Genomic DNA, 17,812 nt, shown 5'->3' with positions numbered 1-17,812 from the left:
ATTAGGTTATTTGGTGCACCTCATAGGTGGGTTGGGGGGGGGGGGGGGTATATATTAGAAACACCTTTCAATATAATGCACTCCAGTAGGCCTACAACACCACCCCCCACTACGACCTCAATAATAAACAGAAAGTACAATTATCATGTTTCTGACAGTGTCAACACAAACTGAAAATGTATAAGCTTCTTAAAAGTACAAATCATGGCAGAGTTGTTGTATTGAATTTCACAATGTTGTACAGGTGTACCTAATAAAATGGCCTGTGAGTGTATATACGAAATCCAATCCATTAATCAACTTATTTTGTTATGGTTGTCCATATAAGAAATGGCAAAACGTTTCATTATGACTTAACATAAATAAATTCAGCATATGTGGTGTTTTCTCTCTTTCTCTCCTTATGAGCTGTTGCCATGATAAATAAAATTCAAAAAATAAAAATTAGGAGCTAAAACAGGAACAAGAATTCTCTTGTGGGGGGGGGGGACGACGACATTAAATTGAAAAAATAACTTTTAATTTAATGCCTTATTGGACTTTATATTCTAATATAATAGCATATACATCTGATAATGTAGTGCAAAAATGGGTATTAGCTCCAAAGAAGAAGAAAAATTGTAAGAGTGGATAAAACTGCAACAAGGGCACCTTTCATAACACAGTCCGGGGCAATGCGATAACAAAACAACACAACAATAAAATCACACAGGAAAATAGTCTTAGACCTTGAATTTATTAAGTTAAATGTACAAAAGATCAATGACTTGATACATTTCATGTTTAAAGGCTTTGTCATTAAGACAAAACAAACTCTGTCCCAATCGAAAGCCTCCCAGCCTTTTCATACTGCCTACCAGCTCTCAAAGAGACAGCCATATACACTCCTGTCTAAATCACAGTACAATCTACTGTATAACGTAGCTATTTCATCAAATAGATTTGTATATAATGTAACGAAATTTCATACAAAAGTGCAGAACAATATGTATTTACAGTATAATCTTTATTTTCCATATAAAAGAATTTCAGCAAATCCTGTGTGTGCTCTCTACTGAACAGCTGCTCACCTTATTAAGAAGCTTTCCGCTTTGGCAGTGAACATTTGTGTTTACAAGCAGATTCAGATAAGGCACTGACAAGGGTGAAAAAAGATTTGATCAAGTGCCACTGTATTACAGGTAGCCACTACACCTGCAACATCAGTCTCCACAGTTAAAGTTTCATCTCATCTCCACTTTAAAGAATACAGCATGTAGCTCTGTCTTTCCAACTTGACCCTTTTTTGGCAACTCGTAATATTATGCTTTATCTCACATGACATTACATGTGCTGTCAAGTGGTCATTAATTGACCCATTCATATAGTGTGGGAAGCAAAGTAAAGGCATGGGGTGACTGGATTCATACTGAAGTTACAACAAAAAACGTAAATGAGACGCTTACTTCAATCTAATTTTCATAATGCTTTTCATACTAACACAATGTGACGTCAATGCATCTGATTTGGTCTGTGCAGTGTACTGTGCACGAAGCTGCCATAACATAGAAAAGGCTATAGGGCTCTGAGGTGACAAAACAATCCAACATGACTAATACTGCGCATTAACTTTAGCCTGAAGTTGGTGAAAATTTCTGACTCTGCAACTTTTCTTTGGCCACTGTTTTTTTCTGTGGACCCAAGGCTCACTGCATGGGAAGCTGGAATGGATGTCACAGACTCCAACAGTAGTGTTGGTATTGCTTAATAGACATTGCACGCTAAATGCATTTTTTCTTATTTACATTGGAACAAACTACACAATTCTCATTATGAAATTATATTTTTAAAATGCTTCAAATAGAAAAATATCTCCTCAGTTGATTATCCTGCATGTTGGAAATGTTTCAATGCATGATATCAAAAGTGCAATGTTGACAATCCTTCTAAATGGGGTTGTGAGTGCTATGTAAAAATGTAAAAAAACAAAAACAAAAAAACATTCTTACTTACAAATTCTCATTGTAAGGCGTTGACGAAAATACATTTACATTTTTTAACAGACAGTAGAAAACTCATTTGCTAAGATGACTTTGTATGTGTTATTGTCTGTCATATAAAAATATTTTACCATCTTCATTCTCACAGCTAACTCAGGCTGATGAGTAACTTAGAGTTCTATCAGATGTGATCAATGTTACCAGCCACTCATGATTACATGGTGTCTGGCCAAACCGAGACGCTGTTCTGCGGCAGTAAAGACCCAGAAAGCTTGAGACGCCACTGCTCTCTAACTTGGGTCACTTTTCCTGCTCTTGTTAAAGGACAGCAGTCTGTAGCTCATGAGACTGCTGAGTGCTTTCTCATCAGTCCCCCCCTGGGGCAACACACTGCGATGCCTCGGAGCACTCTGGAGGTCTGACAGCAGTCAACCTGGCCTCTCAGGGAAAAATCCGGGTTGAGCTAGTTGGTAAGAGATGCAGGGGTCCTGACAAGGCAGACACTGGTGATAGATGACAGGGCAGGACATTGGAGTGATGCTGAGCCCTGGAGCCTGGGGACGGGGCGGGCGCCGGAGAGGAGGGGAGGTGCCGGGGCCGCGGAGGCCTCGCAGGCAGGGGAGGGGAAGGGGGGTCCGCGGGCCTCAGAAGCAGCCCTGGACGAATGGGTGGCTGAGCAGAACGTCTGCTGTGGGCCGCCACTTCTCCTCCACAAACACCTGCCGCAGGAAGTCCCTGCATGCATCGGACACGCCCTCAGGAAGCATGGGCTTCGTAGGCTGGGTGGCAATCTTAAAAATGGCTGCCATGGCCTCGTACTCTGCCCATGGAGGTTTCTGGGTCAACATTTCCACAACAGTGCAGGCAACACTCCTGAGGAGAAATAACATCCAGTTAGAGCTGGTTGATTGTTAGAACTTCTCATTTTAGCATATTGGCATTAAATATTAGTTTACATGTAGTTTAATGGGTTGTTATGTTTATTCAATATTTATTAAAACACCACCAACTATGGTCTCAAAAATAAGCGATGACCCGTTAACACTTGCTTAAAAAAACCAACTTTTTTTGATTGTTGTACCCTTGTTATAAATTTTGACATAAAGTTTTATTACATTGTTGGACTGCCAGAGTGCTTCAGAGGCAGGGAGACACCATATTTTTAAGGTTTCAGTTGTATACTCTGCCATGCATTGTACCTAGATTATTTTTACAACAGAAGATGACTACATTATCTGAAAAGACAAGAGTATAATATATCAATATATATATTACATGTTTATATTCATAGCACCAACAGTCAATTATAATTGTACATAGTGCTAGCATCCCACAGGTAGAACAGTGAGTGGTAGAAAGTTAAACACTGTTTCATGTTCTTTGACACAGTCCAATCTCACAAAATTGACGATTATAAGCTTCCAGTGAAAACCATGTTTGTCTCAGGAGATTAGACAAAAAAAAAGAACTTGAGCACTTGAAAGTCATTTGGTAATTTTTAGGTTTTCTGATTGAATTGAAGGATTAAATGTTCTTTTTTGGGTTTAGACAATTCTCTTATGTCTTGGGCTAAAAGAAATCCCTAAAAACTAATTGAACTGTATCTTGAAATACAGCACACTTAACATGTTTAAAGCTTGCTTACATATAGTATATACCACCGACACAACTGTTTCAACAATTTATTGCTTTACCACCCATGTATTGAGGTAACTTTTATTGCTTTTTTACTGCGGCAGTGTATTTTTGTGCTTGTAATATATTTTTGTGCTGCAACTGTCTAATATCCCCTTTGGGCCTCATTACAGTTCCATCTGATCTTATTCTTACCATACATCAGCTTTGCGGCCATAGCCCTCCCCATTGATGACTTCCGGGCTCATCCAGTAGGGGGTGCCAGTGACAGACTTGATTCCTGTACCAGACATGCAGATGGTCTGGATACGTTTGCTGGCCCCAAAGTCTCCCAGCTTCACGTTCCCTGATGAGTCTCTCAGGATGTTAGCACCTGGTGGAACCAAACAAAATGAGCTCTGAGTTATTCAAGAGTCTCCCGAGGACCGTCAATATCCTTTAAGGGATACTTTGACAGTTTGGAGGTTCAATTAATGTAGTCGGCCGTTACAGTGTGGTTACAAAGTACCTGTGCCAGCACTTCAACTGACTGAACAACCTAAAGGGAAAGGTAAACTTTTCCTCTGGCTTGACAAGTCTGATGATGGAATGCTGGCAGACTTATTTCTAAAATGTCATACCTTTTAGCAATCTTTATATAAATACCACAGTGACTCAACTCCACAAACAAGTTTTCACTTTTCTCACATTGCACATTACACAAATCAGAAAATGAAATATTGAATCAACCATCAGCTCGAACCCCAACATCCTCCCTCCTCCTCCTTTAGTCATTTTCCGACATGTAGCCGAGTCTATCCCATTTCCTTCAGGCGCTCCACTTGTTTGATCAGTGACTAATGTACACCACTCGCCACTCACTCTCCACACCCACTGTAGGATGGAGGGCTGCAGAGAAGAGATTGAGAGACTAAAGCTGTGACCTTTACTTCTCACTTCTTTAACCCGTTTCCACTGCCTGTACATTTGTTGTCAGGATATGAGACTTCACGTTAACTCCGTAACTTTATTTGGCTCCTTGGAACATTAAATTCACAGAAACTTTATAGTCTAATGTCGCATGTGCTGACAGCTCTTTTACTGCATACAGAAGAGCACTTGTGTGGTGAGATGAGCACACACCATATATTACACATGAAGAGCATTTCTAAGTGGAAAATCCCACCCACATATACTCTCATAGAGCTTGCCCATGTCCTGTGAGACCTTCTATCTTTTTTCCCCACCAGACGGTATATTTCCCTCTTCTTGGCTGCAGCTGAACGAAGCAGTGACTCCCAAAGCTGTGGCCAGCCAAACTAAAGCCTTTCCATCCGGTGTTGAACATTTTTAGGCTGGCCGATTTCACCAGCATGGAGCCTTATATATATCTCAAAGGGGAGTTCAAAATAGCAAATTTTTTTCCAGGCTCCTTCTGTAGACGGTGAATAACCAAATGAGGAAATGTCAACCAGAATAAAATGAATGAATCTGTAGTGTTCTCGGCAACAGCTGCTGCAATATGAACCATAAAGATTTGCTGTTTACACACTGTCCGCTAAGTCTGTGTCTCAAGTGTGGGTGTTCACTCGTTACAAATCCAATTAAAATCCTATCCTGACCTTCACTAGCATGCTGTTTCAGTTACCTTTGATGTCTCTGTGTACAATCATGTTGCTGTGCAGGTAGGAGACTCCTTGGAGGATCTGTCTGGTGTATCTCCTTGTCACCTTCTCTGTCAGGGCCCCGTAGGCTTTTAGCTGGTCCTTTATTGAGCCCTGGAGAGTCAGGACGAGAGAGAGAGAAAACAGAAAGATCTTTATATTTGCTGTACTTTTAACTAATATTATTGTCACAGCTGTAGTATATAAAATTATAGAAGATCTGCTTTGGAAGGATGTGTATGATGGATATAAAATGGTTCAGCGTCTAATATAACAATGGTTTTAAGGAAAATGTGGCGGCATACTTGCAATAACATTTCCAGCTGAAGCGGATTTATTTTGTTTTATTGCGAAAGCAGCCTCTGAGCCAATTTTTAAGTACAAAAACCAAGTGTATAAACATACAACGTGCAGAAAGAAATCTGCTATATTTTGAGTCCAAATACCTTCGATGTCCTGTATTTCCTTTCATTTCCTGTTTTCAGTTCCTCATGAGGAAATCACAGGAGCAAAGACCTGATCCAGTAACACCTGTGACGCGGTTTTGGACTCACACGGTGAAAACAAAACCTCTCTCTCTTCACTTTCAGCTGTCAACAAGACACCTAAACAGCTTTCTGGCTCTCAGAGGGACACTTGGCCCCCACCTCCCGGGACGCCTTAAGTGTTATCGGTCAGCCACAGTGGTGCAGCCATGCTGAGCAGTCACACACAAACTTGGCTTTTTCACCTCCGCTCTGTGCCTCTGCCAGTAAACTCCAGTGAAACATAAACATTTCCAAGTTCCAGACAATGTGTGACTACGATGCTCAATGCCACTCAGGAAAAAAATAGCCCAGGAAATATTAAAAACAGACGCAGGGACAGGGTCCACAGGCGACAGCAGCTCATTAAGGCGCTCATTTAGTGAGAAAATGATTTCATAAACTGAGCTGTTCTGCTGACATCAACCACTGAGGACACGTTTGTTGACAGCTGGTGACATTTCAAAATAGGTTTTTAGCAGATGTAGCTGGTATGGGTTTGATTTGAAGTTCATCTTAAAACGTCTGTTTACCTATCTCTACAGCCAAAACAACTCAAAATATGACATTCTCAGATATTATTCGTTATTGTATCTCAATCAAACTTTAAGGACTGTTGCCTCGCTGTTTGTGCTACATGTGACTTATTACAGTTTAAATATATTCAAATGAAATGCCCTGCAGAATACGCACCCCAGGCATAAACTCCACAAAAATGGTGAGCTTCTTCTGTTCAAGGTCCCGAAGACAACCATAGTACTGAACAATCCGGTCGTGTCGCAGATTCTTCAGCAGCTGAATCTCACACTCCAGAGCATTCACCTCCTACAGAAAGAAAGTATTTGAATTAAGAAAAGCATAGAGCAATTCAAATACATAGCATATTTAGTCTTTAATTATAAAATCACTGAGTCTTATACCCTAAAATACATGCAGCCAGTGACTTATTGTGTTGTCTCTCACCTTGCTGGTATCTTGACAGTCAGGATCAAAGGGCACCTGCTTGGCAGCCAGCTCACGGCCTGTGTCGGCATCATAACAGAGGTAGACCTCGCCGAACGCCCCACGCCCCAGGAGCTTTCCTTGTCGCCAATTGACTGGCGCCCGCGGCGCTGCAGAAACAAAACACCAGATGATGAAAACCCACCAGTAATTCATTTTGTTGCTAAGCCCCCAGAGGCAGACAGATCCGCCGTGATATACTGATTTGAGCAAACACTAACACTGAAGCATGAGTCAAAATCCACCACAAGACCTGACTGTAACTAGTGCAGCAACTTAACCAAGAGCAGACGTCAAATCCACCACAGGGTCGTTAAATAATTCCCACTGCATATACTCTGAAATGGGGAAACCCCTGATATCTGAGTCAAACCACGCTCAGACGACAAAGTCGTCAAAACCCAGAGAGAGTAACACAACAACTCTCATCTTCACAAGCCCAGACTCTGAGACTTTGTTTTGGTATTAACAAGCTTCTTTGTGGTCGGGTAAGACAGTTTGGTCGTGTGTGAGAAGGACACCGGAGACTGACATGTCAACCACAGACTGCTTTCGTTTCATGACAAAGACAATTTCTGGGCAACGCGAACTGTGGACGCAATGAGGACAGATGTGAGCCTGTGACATGGATGATGAGAGCGGAATTCTGCCTGCTGTGACATACAGTATTACTGTACATTATTTCTACTTCCCCTTACTAGCTACTAGTAAGAATTAAAACATGTTTGACAGCCATAGTAACTCCACTGTGTTTGACTTATTTCTGCTTGAACAATTAAGTCACACTGTTTATGTATCGTCAATTTGAGATGTAAATTAATTTGCCTTGTTTTCTATGTGAGTTTTTTTATTATATATTTTGAGGTGCTCGTAGGATGCCTTTCGACAAGGGCTGGGTAGCATTTAACATTTTTGATGATTCTGATATCATACTTTTTTTAGTGCCTTACTTTTCTAAATGTTCTATTTTCACTTCACAAAAAAAGCCAAAGTTCTCAAATGATAATTCTGTCTAAAAACAAGCTTCCAAACAAGAACTTTGCCTGAATAAAATAGTCTAAAAAGTTTGATTTAAAATCTGAAATTATCTGATCAAATAATTATATTACCAAAAGATAGATAGGTAGATAGTCTTAATTGTTCTAGGAGGGAAATTTGTTTTTTAAAGCCCACACATGTAAAAAACATAAATATGGTGGACATATGGTCGCATACAGTATATTCATACGGTATACATTAGGTTTACAGCCCTAAAGTAAAAAGTACTGAGGTTTGATACCCTGCCCTACTTTTGACAGAAGCAGAAGAAAACAGTCTGAACTTTCTTCATGTCTGGGTTATCAGAGAGGGTTTATTTGCCTCATTATCAACAGGAACCAGACTGATACAACACCAATAAACAACAACGGCCCAGAAATTCAGTTTCCTTCAGTGCTTCTCTGTCCCTTCATTTGAAAAGGTTTAAGATTTTAAGGGCACTACTTACACTTGGCTGTACCACGCTGGCAGCTTTTGTCAGCGGTGCGGCCCAGTGAGCGCAGGTCGCTGTACTGTAGCGTACTGTCTCCATTATAACTGCGTGTACGACTGGAAGGAACCAGCTGAAACAGGTTCTCCTGCGGCATGAAGCTGCGCGGAAGTGTCCTACGACCTGAAAACATATTTAAAAAAATAGACATATTAATGACTTTACACACACAGGCCACTGCATCTTTTGTTTGTACTGTGAATGATTTTCACACAGTTACTTTACAGGTGTTGGCCAAGACTTAGGGCCAGCCAGAGCAGAGTGCCTCCCGCCACTCCGTCCACTTCCCCTCAGACAGGAAGCAGGGCACTGTGTTTTTATACAAGTTCGGGTTCACCGCAGGGAAACGTAAATCATTGCTAGCCAAGGTTAGCCTCTGAGTAAGCAATTACTAGCAGCTGCCTGTAACAGCAAGCCAGCACTTCATGTACCAAATCTACGCAGGGTGCAAAAAATGCCAAAAACGAATGTTTTATCTGGAAATTAAAAGAAGTGATAGAAATGTGAGGAGGAGGCACTGTAAAGAATGAGATCCTACATCATCCAACTGAAGCTAAACTGCTAGTGGTGTGTGAATCTGTCTGTGTTGTCCTGTGCACATAGTAACACATCTGTTTAATCTGTGCAGTAACAGTGTTGTTGTTATTGCTCTAGCAAAGCTGGTTTCTTACGGTCTCCATAATCCTTGCTTCGATTGGGCAACTGGAACTGGCGAGGGAAAGTCCCTCCTTTCCCATGGCGGCCTGAAGAGGGAGCAAAGAGGAAGTTAGGAAGTAACTAAAGCCTCAACAACTAGCCTCACATTACAACTGAATTCTCATTTTACAATTACAGTACTCCTCAATTTAGTTTTATCCACGTCTCGAGTTCCATGATGGAGATTTAATTGCTTGGTGCTAGTCAGAAACACAAACATATTGATGCCATAACAGGATAACATCACATCTGACAGACTACATTGCTTTTGCTCGTCTTGGCATGTCAGTTGATTTGAAAAGCAACGGAATGGAAGACAGCTTTTCACACACCGAACAGTGCTGTTGTATCGCCTCACTGCAGCCAAGAGAGAAACTGCAAACAGCTCATGTGTGCTAGCTTAGCCTTAGCTCTGAACCCAGTGGAGCAGTAACTAAAGGCAGGTGGGGAGCACTGCTGACGCAGGCGAGTGCTATCTCTCTCTCTCTCTCTCTCTCTCTCTCTCTCTCTCTCTCTCTCTCTCTCTCTCTCTCTCTCTCTCTCTCTCTCTCTCTCTCTCTCTCTCTCTCTCTCTCTCTCTCTCTCTCTCTCTCTCACACACACACACACACTCTGAATGGAGAGCAGTGGAGCCACTTGCAATTGAAAGCAGCTGTTCTGTCAGATGACTGCCTCCCCTCGCGCTGTTTTTGTGGCCGTATCCCATGGAGACGGGAGGTATTTTTTGTGTTTGGCAGCGCGGGATGGAGAGGAAAAATCTACTCACAGGGAATGGTAAACAAATACTGTAGCCCTCAGCAGGAAGGGCCACACAGCTTTACATCTGGGAGGGGAGAAAGTGTGTGTATGTATCTGTGCAGGCATGTGCATGCATGCATGCCCAGCTATATGAAGCTCCCATACCCCCAGTCTGTGTACACAACATGCAGCAGCGCCTTTTTAATTTACAGTGCGGGGGTGGTGCAGGATAAAAAGAAATGACCAGATTGGGAGAGCTGCTGCGGTTCCTCTGTTCATGAGGATTAGTGTGGAGCTATCTGTCATCCTGCTCTATTTGATCTGTGTTCTGAAGGAAAGGGGACAGACAGGGAGCCGAGGGACAAGGAGTAGACGAGTAAGGGGGGCACATCAAGAGGTGAGGGGACAGAGAAGGGAAGTGATCATGAAAAGACAGGAAAGCAGCAATGTCTTTTAGGAACTGGAGTTTGGGAAAAAGGCAGACGAAGACGGGAGATGGAACAAAGAGAGACAAAAGGGAAAAGGAGATGGACAAAGCGTACACAGAGGAGAGTGTGTGGAAGACAAAGCAGGAAGAGTTAGGATACTATCACACTCCCTTCATCACCTCCTGAGACGCAAGAAATACATCCAAAACGTTATGTATCTTCACAATAATCCATTCTTCATTTTAAGTATTTACTCCCAGATAAAGCCATCAAATCATATCATCTCCCTCCTCAGTAATCGCAAGAGGCCATTTGCAACGGGGAAACATTTTAGGCATTCGGGAGCTACACAAACAGAGCTTTAGTTCTCTTTCTGTGAAACTTGATTGTGTGGCTATAATTACCACAGAACCAAAAAAAAAAAAGTAAGAACAGACTTTCTAATAATGAACAAGCTTTTTGCAGTTCTCTTTATCTTTCTGTAGTGTTTGACTGCTGCAGATTTCGCCTCTCTTACCTTTGTATTCATAGTTGAGGTTCAGGTAATTATTGTCACGGTTGCTCTGCGAGAAAGGAGGACTGAAATGACAAGAGAACAGGGGAAAAAGTTTTAAAAGGGTTTGATATTTCAGTCAGTAATTTTCCCTTATCTTTAAACAGAGTCTGGCTACAGCTGCTAGTCTGAAACTTCAGAACGACCTCGAAAATGCCTCAAAATGACTTTTGCGTTCAAACTAATGTGCTTTCAGTCACATTCGATTTTAAACAACAATGTGTTGAATTAGAAAAGATAAGCTCACAATAAGAAAGTGAAGTTTGTGGTGCTTAATTGCTGAACTTGAACTTAAATCATTAAATGTTTCGATGTACATCCAGCCCCCCTCCACCTCCCACCCTCCCTGGCCGTCTGTGGCCAGCCCTGCAACGACGACCCGACAGAGAGTGACGTCTCTGTTGACCGCAGGGCGGCGCGGGGCCACGAGACCCTGGATAAGGGGCACACATGCCCGCACGCAGGGAAAAGTTCCATGCACTGGTTTCCTGCTATTGTTCTGCAGCCTGGAGCCCAGATAAGCCTCGTGCAGGTAGAGCTGTTTCCGTCTCTCTCACCCTCACTCACTTTTTTTCCCCTTTTGATTCATCCCCACACACACACACACACACACACCCGCCCACCACCCACCTCCACCCACACCCCCACTCCCACTCTCACTCTTTCACCACTTTTCATTTCATTTTCTGGCTCCGCTTTTCCTCTTATCCAGCATGTTCTTGCTTTACTCTTTTATGTCTCCCACTCAGTCTCTGTTTCTCACTCTCATGATAACAGAGGAATCCAGGCGTCCAGATAAGAGTTTTGTCGCCATGGCAACAGCAAGTGACCTGATTCCTTTTTTCACATAGGCAGCACAGGCAGGGTCAGGAAGCTCTGTTGGCCTTTAACACCATTTACAAACTTTACAAACTTATAAACGCCTCTGGTTGCTTCTGTGTGTGTGTGTGTGTGTGCAACATACAAGATCACATGTTAACGTGTTAACCGGCACCAACACTCATATCTCTGTAAATAATGCTGGTCTGCAATATGAATGTGCACATTATAAATATAAATCCACACAGAAAATGCTCATAAATCACACACTTCATGATGACTCACCTGTCCAGTGCTTGATCTATTGATTGACAGCTGCTCGACAGTGAGTTGTCTGCGCTCCCAAAGGGATCCAGCATCTGACAGATATAATAACACAAGGGAATCAAGGGTCACAGAGCATGCAATCATGTGGGAGAGAATATAAAGCAGTTTAGATAACAGTGTGTGTAACTGCAGTGCAATATACCTGTAAGAATGTGAAGGAGCATGAGTACTGCATGACTAAGACAGGTCTATTCAAATGCTGCATATAAACTACTTTTTCAGTCATGTACAATACTGCTACTACTAAAGCTAATAATGATATACTGAGATCATGTTTTTCTGAGGACAAATTGCCCCTTTTTGTTTGTTGTTTGCTATATACAATTATGGTTACTGTTGGGTTGAACAACAGTAGGCATGTTCTTTAAACTACCTAACAGTCAGTATATGAAGTAAGAGCATTAATTACATGAAAATCTTACATAGGCCAATCACAAAGGAGTGTTTATCCAGACCCTTAAATAATAATGAGGCTTTTTAATTGTCCTAATGTACAGTATTTTTCCTCTGGACAGGCTCTTACATTCTGGTCGTGGGTCTCGGGGATGAACTCTCCTTCACTATGGATGCTGGTGTAGGAGCCCTGGCGGGCAATCTGCTGCTGCTCCTCGGGGACGCTGCCAGGAGGCGGGGACGTCCGACCTGTGTGCAGGGAACCTGGGACGGTGGCAGTTTGAAAGGGTGGAGCAAGGGAAAGAACAGGGAGCGGCAAATAAGAGAGGAGAATGAATGAAGAATTAAGTGAAAAGAAGGAGGAGAAATGGAGGAGAAATTGAATGGTGAAGGCGAGAAACAAGGGAGGGAGCACAAGGGAAAGATGATGAAGAGATGAAAACGAGGGGGCAGAGGGGAGAAAACAGCGTCACGGTGTCATTCATACAAGTTCAACAGTGCCAGGATTACGAGAAATGATTTACTGAACCACACTGCTGCCACCTCTAACCTCAATTACTGTGACAAACGCTCTCCCGGCTGAGCTGCAGTGGAGACTGAGCACTCGTCCTTGACACAGTAAGAAGCTATAAGAGCTGACAGGGATACTGAAAAAGTGCACAGAGGGCAATAGGTGCCAAGATGTATAGGAAGAGTCCATTTTTTTTTAAAGTAAACAGTCTAGTTTTTGACTAAAAGTTACAACTCCTTTTTCTTCACAGTTCAGCTTCTTCCTGCCTCTTTCCCTCTCTCCATCCTCTCCTCTCCCCCTGCTGCTATACGTCATTGAGGTACCCAGGCTCACATCACATCTTCACTCAACCATCCACTGTGACCGCTCTCCTGTCACCTCTCATCTGCCACCACTCCCTCCACTTCTATCCCTCAGCCGCTCTGACTTGTGGCTGCCGGGGGAATTGAGAGAGCGCGGGTAATTCTATACAATTTATATGACTCGGGATGGTGACAGCGCTGATGTTATTGGGGCTACGTGAGAGAGATTGGCGTTGACAGCGATCATAAAGTGTTTTTCAGCTGCTATGCAAAAATGCAAATGCGACACAGAAGTGAGCGCTGGTCGTTTCTGCATGTGTCTGAGGTGTCTGAGATATGACTGGAACGCTGACCTTTCTAAATAAAAAAAGATTCAGACATGGGAGGCAGGGGAGAGCTCAGTAAAATAAACCTTCACGCTGTGTTACCAAACAAGCCATGAGGGACAACAGAACTGGAGTGTACTGTGTTATCTAACCGTTGAGTGTGACATGACAAGAAAAGGACTTTTGTCTGTCTTAAAGGAATAGTTTGACATTTTGGCTTATTTGCTTTCTTGCCAAGAGTTAGATGAGAAGACTGATACCACTCTCATATCTGTTAACCCAGTTTGGGTTCGGGAGGCAGACACCATCTCCACGTTTAAGAGTAGGCTTAAGACTTTCCTTATTGATAAAGCTTCTAGTTAGGGCTGCCTTGGGTGAGTCCTGAACCATCCCTTAGTTATGCTGCTATAGACCTAGACTGCCGGGAGACTTCCCATGATGCACCTCTCTCCTATCTCCTCCTTTCTCTCTCCATCTGTATGCATTTTTATCCCATTAATGCATGTTACACTAACTCGACATCTTCTCTCTCCTGTAGTTTTGTGCTTTCTTGTCTCTCTCCTCTCTCCTGTCGCTTTCAGCAGGTATTTCTGCCTCTGGAGCTGCAGAGTCTGAATTTATGATTGCAGGCCTCCTACTGTTCCCATGTTCCTGCTCGACAACCACTACTACAATTATTATTAGTCTTATTACTATTATTATTTTATTATTACTAATATTACCACTACCATTACCTTATTATTATTTAAAAATTCTATGTGGAATTTGCATTGTTCTACTGTATGCTCATTTCAATTCAATTGGGCTTTACTGGCATAGGAAACAGATGTTAACATTGCCAAAGCATGTGTAAAATAAAAACATACATAAACAGAAGAATTGTGATATTAAAATATATACAGATAGGTAAGCTAATAATAATAATAATAATAATAATAATAATAATAATAATAATAAATTGTAGACTTGCACTTAAAATACAAATACAAAAAGTGAAAACTACATAAACATTGCAATTATATATATATTTTTTATGAATGTGCGTGTGTGTGTGTGTCTAGGTCATTCACTGTCCCTCAGGTTGTGGCATGTTGATACATATTGGGCAGCAAGATCTGCCCTGTCTCCTCCTCCTAGGAGTATTTTTATTTTTGAGAGGTCATTTAGCTCTTTGAAATCTGAGATTACAGAGCTGAACTAGTTAAAGTAAACATTCCTTATTTCATTGAATGTTGGAGGAAATGCATCGAACAGTTTTCTTTTGGTTGCCATGATTTTTTGTGTCTTCCTTTTTCGATTGCCAGCTTGTGGCCACTGAGCCTGTACTTGGTTAGGATCTGTCTCTGCTTTCTATCTCTGACAGTAGAGAGATAATCTGCCAATTCATCATCTCTTTTTAGGGCCAGATAACAGTCTGATCTACTTTGGCTTTTAGTTTCTTCTTTCCAATGTTCCAAATAGGTTTCTGTACATTTCGTTATAATTTGGTTTACTCTGATTGGTGTTTGGAAAGCAGTGTTGTTGTGAGACTGGTCAGACTGTGTCTGAGAGAGGTCAGTTAGTCTCAGCACCAACTGACATAGTCTCTCTCGCCAAAGTGCTTGTTCTTGGTGGGAATTGTTGGGTCTCTGTAAATAATATTATAAAGAGTACGGTCTAGACTTGCTCTATAGGAAAAGTGCAATGAGATCATTTCTGTTATGAATTGCTGCTAATAAAATTTAACTGAAGTGTTAAATAATCCTTTAAAAATAAAGCAGCAGCCAGAAGCCGATTAGCTGAGCTAACTAGCTACGCTAACCGTGTGGAAACTGGAAGCAGGGGGAAACAGCTAAGCTGGCTCTGTCCTAAGAAAAATGTTTTTCTAGCACCTCTAAAGCTCACTGATTAACATACATAACGTACAAAAACCAAAGTGTACAAACTACAAGTTGTTCTTTGCCACAACTCAACCTCATGGTGACGACAAGACTCCACACAGTCACTCCGCCTGGACAAGGTGTCCAGCCCATATAATCCTCATAAAACCACAAACAGTTTTTGGCTGGATTAAATAAACGAGATATGCTGTAAAGTGTTACAGTCTCATATCTAACGGACAGATATGAGCGTGCTAAAGATCTTCTCATCTAACTATCGCCAAGAAAGCAAATAAGCATTGATTGTTAACATCCAAAGATCAACACATTTAACACAACATCTTCAGAATCAAAGCACTAACTAATCAAGGTGATGATGCGGACAGAGAGCTGCTTGGTATGAGAGCAGAAACTTGTCCTTGCTTTGACCTAACATCTCTCTGGCTGTTAAAGTTGTCACTTTCACCTCCAATTTGCATTTTTCCACTCTGACAAAGCATATCCCACATCTTGCCATTAACATTCCTATGACTGTGGCATCACTCTGTGTTGTAAATTGACACTGACAAGCCACCATTGAGGCTTCAGCAGGTGGTCAAAAAATCTTGGCATCAGCAGGATTTGGTTGTAACTCTCTGCATTTTGCTATTCTGCCTCGTCTCAGACATAAAGATTGGGAGGAATTACTACTTAACAACTCCTGACAGAGCTGTATTGACACTCTGATTGGTCTGATAGCCAATGACTTAGCATTTCTGTGTGTGTTTCTACGTGATGGCTCACCTGTCGAGTGTTTGCGCACCCTCTCCGAGCCCTTGAGCAGGGAGCCCTTCAGATCCCCCAGTGACCGTGATGACCTCATCTCGCTCTGTTTGTCCCTGCTGTTCACCTGTAGGTACTACAAAGAGAAAACACATAGGAAGTAGGAAGTGGAGTAAGTAGGAGAAAGAGAACAGGATCAGAAAAGGAAGTTGAGGACAGCGTTATATCATTGTCCAGTTACATCATCATATCAGTGGGGAAAGTTTGCTTCCTCTAAGTTACTGAGTTCAGCGCACAGTAGCTCTGATGCAGAGAGAAGAGTGCATACAGCAGTAGATTCATTCACTGTGGTATTTTATTTCTCTTGTTGTGAAGCACTTTATACTTTGTTTTGATAAGTGCTCTATAAATAAAGTTTTATTATTATTATTATTATTATCATCATAGAGTCAGAAAGTGACTAACATGCAGCTGTTCTCAGCACGGTTGTTATGGTTACTATTTACACATTGATACATCTCTGTAAAACAGCGTGACTTGCTGTATATTGTGGAGAAATGCTGCTGTGTAAGTCATGCAGTTTGCATTAAAATCTGAAGACATGGCAGAAGATTTTATGTCTTTAAGTCTCTCCAATGACCAGTTTCATGTCCTTAAGAAGTGGATGTTGTTAAAAACTCACATGGTTGTTCTTGGGGGTCTTGAGCAGTATCCTGAGCAACCCGTTGGTCCCCGAGCTGCAGCCCAACGTCAGCACCGCCTGATCCAGGTCCTCCTGGGTCTTCAGGGGCAGCAGCAACTGAAAGGACAAGAAAACATACAGCACATGACCTTTGAATCCCCATTGTTTCATAATGACGCCATGTTAAAGCATCAGTGCATGCATGACGTACTGTAGATGTTGTTGTCATGTTAAAGCCTCGTTAATCTACAGTGATTTTCAAGGAAAAACTCAAGTTCTTGAGATAGGGACATCTAAATACATGATTTAATGCACCTTAGAGGATGCACAAATGCAGCAGCCAAGGATCTTAACTGCATGTCCACTAGTTGTTCTTGTACCTCTTTCTCCATGAAGAACATCTCCAGCTGCTGACCAAAGGCCTCGGTCACTTTCTGCAGCAGCTCCTTGATCTTCAGTGGCCTCTGGAACGGGATTATTCTGGGAAGCGGAGAACGGCAACAGGGTCAGAGGTCGGAGATAGATGCTACTGTTGTGTCTAGCTTCATGAGCTCAGACTCTATAACCCAGCCAGAGGTGGTGATTTTGGCAAAAAATAGCAGCTGAATGGCAGCTATACCTGCTCATAGTTCACAAATTTGTGACAATATGGAAAATGGAGTTATACACGTTATTTCCTATTCTTTGTAGCTTTACTGTCTTTCTAAAATTTGGATTGGATGACCATGTAAGAATCTCTTTCTAAGGCATTTTATGACAGGGTCTCTGTGGTAACAAGAGAAAAAATGGACAGGTCAGCTGGGTCAAGAAGAGGAGTGAGCTGATGCTAAAGGGGCATTAATCAATGCAATGAAAACAGACAGTGCCAGAGTAACCCCCCCCCCATGTATATGAATGTCTTATCTACTGTATGCCTACGTGTATGACTGAGTGTGCACACTCTGTCTGTCTGTCCGAGTCCGAGCTTATCAGCGAGTGTTTGTAGTGAGTGTGTATATGGATGCGTGCAGGTTTGTAAAACTCTACATGCATGAGTGTGCTTCCCAATCAGTGTGTGCATCGGTCACTGTTTCAACACCACTGGGCCTCTCCACTAAGCCAGCAC

The 17,812-nt window shown here is 42.1% G+C and overlaps 1 protein-coding gene across 1 annotated transcript in view; it reads right to left on the bottom strand.

Annotated features, from left to right (window-relative positions):
* Positions 1-717: 717 nt before the first annotated feature.
* Positions 718-17,812, bottom strand: part of map3k22 (mitogen-activated protein kinase kinase kinase 22) — a 38,552-nt gene continuing 21,457 nt past the window's right edge. The window contains exons 6-18 of the mRNA XM_044176597.1: positions 17,088-17,187; positions 16,708-16,824; positions 16,047-16,161; positions 12,396-12,529; positions 11,831-11,904; positions 10,691-10,752; positions 8,983-9,054; positions 8,270-8,434; positions 6,745-6,893; positions 6,475-6,606; positions 5,242-5,371; positions 3,810-3,987; positions 718-2,852 (exon numbers count right to left, since the gene is read on the bottom strand). Of these exons, the coding sequence (XP_044032532.1) occupies positions 2,624-2,852; positions 3,810-3,987; positions 5,242-5,371; positions 6,475-6,606; positions 6,745-6,893; positions 8,270-8,434; positions 8,983-9,054; positions 10,691-10,752; positions 11,831-11,904; positions 12,396-12,529; positions 16,047-16,161; positions 16,708-16,824; positions 17,088-17,187 (1,657 nt within the window). The 3' untranslated portion in view covers positions 718-2,623. The remainder of the gene's footprint in view (positions 2,853-3,809; positions 3,988-5,241; positions 5,372-6,474; positions 6,607-6,744; positions 6,894-8,269; positions 8,435-8,982; positions 9,055-10,690; positions 10,753-11,830; positions 11,905-12,395; positions 12,530-16,046; positions 16,162-16,707; positions 16,825-17,087; positions 17,188-17,812) is intronic.

Source organism: Siniperca chuatsi, linkage group LG19 (assembly GCF_020085105.1).
Source record: "Siniperca chuatsi isolate FFG_IHB_CAS linkage group LG19, ASM2008510v1, whole genome shotgun sequence".
In the NCBI taxonomy this organism is placed as follows: domain Eukaryota; kingdom Metazoa; phylum Chordata; class Actinopteri; order Centrarchiformes; family Sinipercidae; genus Siniperca; species Siniperca chuatsi.
This window is presented reverse-complemented; position numbering and strand designations above follow the sequence as displayed.